The 7231-nt window shown below is 32.9% G+C and overlaps 1 protein-coding gene and 1 long non-coding RNA gene across 2 annotated transcripts; both read right to left on the bottom strand.

Moving 5' to 3' along the window:
• Positions 1-1805: 1805 nt before the first annotated feature.
• LOC113286590 lies at positions 1806-2273 on the bottom strand. The gene is made up of 3 exons (XR_003329363.1): positions 2236-2273; positions 2100-2143; positions 1806-1875 (listed from the first exon to the last, which is right to left on the bottom strand). It is a non-coding gene; the product is annotated as an uncharacterized LOC113286590 (long non-coding RNA).
• A 950-nt stretch (positions 2274-3223) lies between these two features.
• Positions 3224-4970, bottom strand: LOC113285477 (purine permease 3-like). The gene is made up of 2 exons (XM_026534358.1): positions 4148-4970; positions 3224-3863 (listed from the first exon to the last, which is right to left on the bottom strand). Exons 1-2 carry the CDS (start codon positions 4931-4933, stop codon positions 3471-3473), a joined length of 1179 nt encoding a protein of 392 aa, XP_026390143.1. The 5' UTR covers positions 4934-4970; the 3' UTR covers positions 3224-3470.
• Positions 4971-7231: the final 2261 nt, after the last annotated feature.

The raw sequence follows: 7231 nt of genomic DNA, 5'->3' as shown, positions 1-7231 counted from the left end.
TCAATTTTCTTTAGAAGACCAGTTTACAAATTTAAAGGCATCAGAGTTGTAGGACCTAGAAGAAACCTCATTATTAATCAAAATCTCATCAAAACAAATTTATTCCTAAAGAGGTTAATTACTGCATTGAGAAACTCATTCTCAGTGGACAGAAATAATTAGGACTTTGTCCGAGAAGTAATCACTGCTTGAGATCCTCCGTTAATGGTACTTAAAATATTTCTCACATACTGATTTTCTTCCATACCTGTGGTTCAATAACCAGTATGCTATTAATATGATTAATTCATGCAGAAACTTTAAAACACATCATGCTTATTAAACGATCGACTATATACTATAAGCCATTTATATGATTACATCATGTGAAAGAAAGGTAAGCCATTAATATGATTAACTCCCTCAAAACTTCAAAACACATCATCTTATTAAAAGATCGATTATATATTGTATGCAATTGATATTGATATGATTAAATCATGTGAAAACAAGGTACATCCAAACAGATCATGCTTATTAAACGATCAAGAATGTAAATCTCACAAGAAAATGACTAACCTTGTGTTGTATTTAGAGAACGAAATTAATTTTGGAAAACCCGTAAGGAATTTGTACATAAGATTTATCACTCATGTCCTACTTATATATAGTATAATTTTTGAATCAAGGTTATATATGGTTTATTCTATTCATGGAATAGTTATTTACACTTAGATAAAACTGAATTTGTAATTTTGGCATAAGAATTTTGATAAATATTTTATATGCATTTATTTTCCTAGTAATAGATATTTTTAGTATATATACCTAATATGTTAAGAGGAAGTAATTATACTATCCTATATATGTAAATTACGTGGGTAACACCTACTAAAAAAAGTTTTTTTTTTTTTCTTTTTGAGAAGGCAAGATTTTTTTTTAGAAAGGCAAGATATTTTGGATGATCTATACTTAAATTATTTTATCTTTTTATTTTTGAAAAAGGCAAGATATTTTGGATGGACAGATATGTGTAAATTATGTGGGCAATATCTAGAGGAAAAAAGAAATTGTTTTTTTTAATTGTTTTTTTTTTTGAAAAAGGCAAGATATTTTGGATGGCAGTGTCCTTATGATACACGGGTTTGTTTAAGTTTTTCAACACCCTATTGATATTTTTTTTTGATATCCTGTATGCAATATTCTAATTTCTATCATAGGGATGATTACAGATTGAGTCTTTGCATTTTACATTTCTAATGTTACTCAAGAAATTGGAATACTCTGTTCAATATTCGCAATCCATTTCGTTGTAAGTGTATATGAGTAAATGTAACGTGTTTAACAATGCAAGAAGTTAAATGGAAAATTGAGTGTTAGTTATAATCTTGTCCAATTAATCCAAAATACTTATTCATTAAACTTAAACAAAATAAATTACCAACGAACTAATAATAAACCAACACAAATACGTACCTAATAATAAACCAATCCTGGTAGAGAAAATAATAAAGAGTTCATATGTCCGTAGTGCAACGTATTTGAATTGGGTAGTATTCAATTAAGCTTCATAAACTCATTGAAAGTCACACCGTTCCAGTCCTTTTCCATCGTATGATATTCTTCAAACCTTATGAGCTCATACTTCTGTTGTACTCTAAACTCTAGGAGGTTGTACTCTAAATACTTTTGCATTTTATGTTCATCGGATTCTTCAACCTCTAGGAGGCAGCATGAATCATACGTAAGGGTAAAAAACAACGAATATGTTTATAAACCCACAAAATATCAAAGCATGCAGATTAAAAATAATATAATACCTCTATTTTTTCTATTGCACACTCCACTCTCAATGTTGGCGCCCCCATCCATCACCAAGGAACTCGATCCACTGTTCTGCATCACATTCTTATCTTATTTTTAGATCATTTTAAATATGTATTTTGTAAATTGGATCCCACTGTCTGGAATCAAAAGGATCTTCAAATCCTAAATATGTATTTTGTAAATTGGATCCCACTGTATGGAATCAAAAGGATCTTCAAATCCTGTTTGATACATATACGTTGTCAATTTGCGATATTACGAATAGTAGATCAAAAGTGATGAGTTTTTCTCACCGTGATGCAACCTGGAGTTGACGATCCAAAAAATAAATTTGTTTCTGAAATCAAATCAATGAAACAATAAAGATAGCAAGAAAACCCAAGAAAAAACAATGAGTTCACCATGATTTAAAAGTGTTGAGTTTCTTACCGTGATGTAGCCTGGAATCTATGATCATAAAAATAAACATGTTTCCTGGAATCAAATAAATCAATAAATTAATCAATGACCGTGAGTTTATATTAAATGCAAAAAAAAAAAACAGGAAAAAAAAATGAGATTTTCGAATCTGCGCATGGGCCTTAAATAGAGAGGTGATAAACCCAAAAAAATTCCGGAACAAAAAAAATTTCTTCTTAGGAAATGATATACGTATTCACATTTATTTCAATATCATATTCCAATATTTTCTTCCTTTGGAAATCATTTTTTTCCCTGTTATTTTGATATCCATTTTGATATCTTTCAAAATTATATTCTCTTTTTTTCTTTTTTTTGTTAATGTTAACGATTCTTTTTTTCCTAATGTTTTTTTTTTTCTTTTTTGCTGCTGATTATTTTTTTTCTTGGAATTCATACTCCTAATGATTCTGTATTATTTTTATTTGTGCAGGATTAACAAACCGCATGACTCCCTCAAATCAGGTATTTTCGTTTGATCGTTGATGTAAATTATTTTTTTCTTTTATTCAGGTTCATGTTTATGTTTCTGTTTAGGTATTTAATACCAATAGAAAGTGTAATTGCAATCATTTTTTTTTACCCGTAGTTTGGAGATGTAATTAGGGGGATTTTATTAAAGAAAATGTAAATGGACATTGGACATTGATTTTTTTTTTCCTTATGAATATTTTTTTTAATCATATGATTGATGATTGATTTATTTTGATGATTGACGATTGATTTAATTTTATGATGAAATCGTGATGAACAGTTTATTTTATTTTATTTTATTTTGGTAATGCTTTATTTGCTTATATTTGTTTCTTAGATTAAATAACATTTCACAATTTTAGGAAATTGTGATTGGTCCAATAATATTTTGTGGATCCAAAAAATTCTCCTGAAATTTTATTGGCTCAAATTTAGAATGGTAGGCCAGAATCAACCAGAAGCTCCGATTAACCTGGTCGGTTAAAAAAATTCTGTTTTTATATAAGGAATATTTCCGCTCAATAACAAAAGCATTTCTACGTACATATTCAATCACCCCAGCTTACAATGGCTACTAAAGCTCACAAAAAATCTCAAAATTCTGACTCCGCCATCGTATACATTCCTTACGTTTTGGCGTTCTCTCCCTTTCTTTGCATATCAAAGCCAAATAAACCCTTATACTAGACAAATTATTTAACATGGAGGAGAAAACCTTGGAAAACATGTTTTCATACAGTATTATTGTATGGTGCTTCTTGATCATCTGATCTTTTGGGCTCATTTTCGACTTTCTCGTCAATTTTCTCGACTGCACTTTTATTATTACCCGCTTTCTTCATCATCTTGTACTCTCCATAGAAATAGGAAGAGAAACCCCAAAGACATAACGCCAATGCCATTCCTTTTAATCCTGTGAAACTCTCATGGAAAAATATGACGCCTGCTACTTCGATGAATGGAAGGAGAACTGATCCGTATATACCAATGAAAAGAGCATTTGTATACAAAATCACGCCTAGGAATCCAACAGATGCTAACTGGGATGTTAATGCGGTGAAGATTAGTATCATATAGTACTTGCTTTTCCCAAGCCCGAATTCGTCTGCTTCTCTATGTATTGCCTGTGAAATGAATCAGTTTGCAAATGTATCGTCAGAATTCTAACTTTTGAAATCTGAAATAGCTTAATTTTGAATAATAGAATAGGTGTTCTTAAAAAGGTATTCGCATTTTTGCTAGGAATGTTGGTTCAAACTGGTCAGTCCTCATACTGTCGGGAGTTACTCTTGTCTTATGATCTTGGAAGCCGTTTCTGCTACAAACACCAATGTTCACACTTGGTTTGCATGCTGATCAACAAAAAATAAAATAAAATAGAGGCCCTAAGCTCGTGAGAGAGTTATACCTGAAAATCCTTGTTTATAAGCATCCCAATGACGTCCAAGCCGGTTGCAAACAGGCTAAGTGTGATTTGGAACTGCAACAAAGTAGCATATGTGATATTTCTTGTTGCTTTACTGTAAGCAAGCTCAATTAAAGGCATCATGAAGCCACATAAAACAGAAGCAGCCAACGTTAAAAGAAACCCCAGTAAATATTGAGCCTTCGATACGCCAATTGGTCTATCGCCGTCAGTATTAATACCCAACAAAACCGATCCAAGTGTCATTATAACGACAGCATTTATAATAAATGCTGTAATCTTTTGTTTCACGATCAACCATGCGAAAAATGCTGTAAAACACAGCTGAGTTGCAGATAGAATTGTCGAAGTTGATACTGGGAGATAAGAGAAACCCCATGCGTACATGAAATGAGCAACACCATACCCAATTCCAACTATGGCACTCCAAAGAAACAGTTTTGGTTCCATACAGAAGGAAGCACTTTGATCGTTGTTCTGCGTTGACGATTTCGATTTAATATAGAGAAAAATGAGAGGAAATATGAGAACTGGGAAACCAGCAGCTTCCAAACTAGCAGTAAGCCATTTACGACTACCACCATGAAGATAGTATAGTCTCATTAAGAGAGGACATCCTATAACGCCACAAAAAACTAACGCGCAATTAATAATGAGTAACAGCCAGTTTTTGGCTTTGATTGTTTCTTCTACATGGGGCATTGAATTGCCATTTTGGTTTGGCCCTAGAGTCTCTGATAATTCAATGTTCATCGTGGAAGTAGCCATTGAAGGGAGACCAACTAGAGATAGAAGTGGAAAACAACTAACGCCAACTAGAGATAGAAGTGGAAAGCAACTAACGCCCTCTAGTTTTTGTACGTACAAATCTCCAACTTTTCCTTTTTTCAAACGTTTGAAATGATGATGAAAACACGCCAGAAAAAAGAAAAATAATCATGAAAGCAGACACGACAACAGTGTAAAATCATGTCCTCCATTCTTTACAGGAAATCAAAATAAGTAAAAAGAAAAAGAAACATCTATCCTTATTATATAAAAAGGGAGAATGGGGACGCTCGGAAAATATCCGAAAACATTCAACAACTCAAAAAAAAGCACAAAGATTTGCATCTCTAAGTGAATCTATTCTTTAAGAATCTCTTGTAAAGTGGAAATCTTCAAACTGATGTAACGTTTTTTTAAAGTGAAGCAAACAGTTAGTTCCCCTGGAAACCCAATATTTTCTTGTACGAATGTTCTTTCCGCTCCATTGTTGTTTCCCTTTCCCGATCTTTTGAATCTCAAAAACTAGTAGTTCGTGCAGTTTTCAACTACCCCAGTTTCATTAATTAACATGAAAGCTAACAGTACTTACTGGCCCTTTTTAAGTTTGAACCAACGTTACTGGATTCGGTAGAAATGTAGATATAACCATAGAAAGACCACTAACAGTACTGATAGATAGGCCCTTTTAAGTGTGATAAAATCTTCATGTACAAAGTAACGTAACTTGAATTTCCTAGCAGCAAGTCAAGAGCACTCAGTTCACAAGTCAAAAGCGAACAGTCGGGGATGTTTACTGATAATACTCCATGTCTACAGTTCAATGCAAAGGAACGAAAGAAAAGAAACGTTGAAATTATTTGACTAATGACACAGACTGATAGTATTATGCAGTGGTGAAGGATAAGCCAATCAGTGGCGGAGGCAGAAAGTTTTGGCTGGGGTACAACCATATACCACGAAGGCGTAACACAGAATTACGGCCCAAGGGCGCAATTTTTTTTTTCTTGACGTTCTCTCCAACAACAATGAAGATTTATTCTACTTTTACATAAAAGATTCTTAATTCGGAATACTCTTACACTTACCAAGTCAAACATATAATTAAGTTACCAATTATAATTGTTTATCACCAATTAAGTAAAGAATATAATTCTTTTCTGGTGTTATCGTGGTAGAAAAAAAGAAAAAACCATTATGTATTATTTTTTCTCTTCGCGATTTATTTACGTTTTATGTCTTTCTTTGTCTTTGTTTCATGTTATGATGTACTATTTTTTCTTTAAAACCATTATGTAAACGTTTCTTGTGGAATGGAATATTTATGGTTTGATGATCAAAAGAAAAAAAAAAGAATTATAATTCTAAAAGATTAATAAATTAATTTCCCAATTTTATCATAAATAGTTATTAACAAAAAATAATATATTATTTAAATAGATTATTCATCTATTACAAACATTTGACTATAAGTTGGTGGGTAGCCTGGCAACAAGGTGGGCACCAATACCCTTTTGGATAGCTACCCCTATTCTATGATGAAGAGCACTGCCTAACTTATAACTAGCGTCATGATTCATGATCCAATTCTTTAATCTCTTCAGGAAAATGATAGTTTCCTCCCCCAACTCGCCCAAAGTAGAGAAAGCTAAAACCCCCAAACCATAACCATGCAAAGTGCACTTGCCTAAATATTTTTTACGTTTACGCGAAGTAGCACTAGATATTGCCTGGATGGGTATGAAAGTACGAACTTCACTACCAGTGAAAGGAGAAACACCAGTAATATCAAAACAGACATCCCGACCGTTCTCCCAACTGTAAACAAGAATATCCACAAGTCTCAAGAAAGTATCATTATCCGATAGAAAGCCAAGGGCTACCTCTTTCCTAGCATCAACACCAGCCTTATAACAAATATCCGCAAATACATCCCTCACAAAATCATGGCGAAATTTGAGACCAACATCACTATCACAATGCAAAGCATGATCCAAAAAATATCCATCTTTTTATTACAACTTGAGCAGGTACTATCCTCGCCGAACAAGGTATTCCCAGTCTGTAACTTAAGATGGATCTAAAATGCCGAGGTCCCAAACTTTGATTTAAACCACAAATAGGGATCACTTTAACAAAATCCTGAGCATGAGACAACCTATTACTTTGCCATAAAACAGAATCCCGTGTGGACAAAGAGAAGTTTGACGGAATATTCTTCTTGACGATATCAAAATATAACACTGCCAGGGAACGCATTGGATGGGGGCAATATCATTGAGGTCGAAAGTGGAAGAAGAC

The sequence above is a fragment of the Papaver somniferum genome, chromosome 6 (genome assembly GCF_003573695.1).
Source record: "Papaver somniferum cultivar HN1 chromosome 6, ASM357369v1, whole genome shotgun sequence".
In the NCBI taxonomy this organism is placed as follows: domain Eukaryota; kingdom Viridiplantae; phylum Streptophyta; class Magnoliopsida; order Ranunculales; family Papaveraceae; genus Papaver; species Papaver somniferum.
The sequence above is the reverse complement of the archived record's forward strand: the minus strand, read 5'-3'. Positions and strand labels throughout refer to the sequence as shown.

Coding starts and splice junctions, on each gene's coding strand:
- LOC113285477 (XM_026534358.1), bottom strand. CDS start 4,933: ATGGCTACTTCCACGATGAACATTGAATTATCAGAGACTCTAGGGCCA. Junction 3,864..4,147: donor TTATAAACAAGGATTTTCAG/GTATAACTCTCT, acceptor TTCATTTCACAG/GCAATACATAGAGAAGCAGA.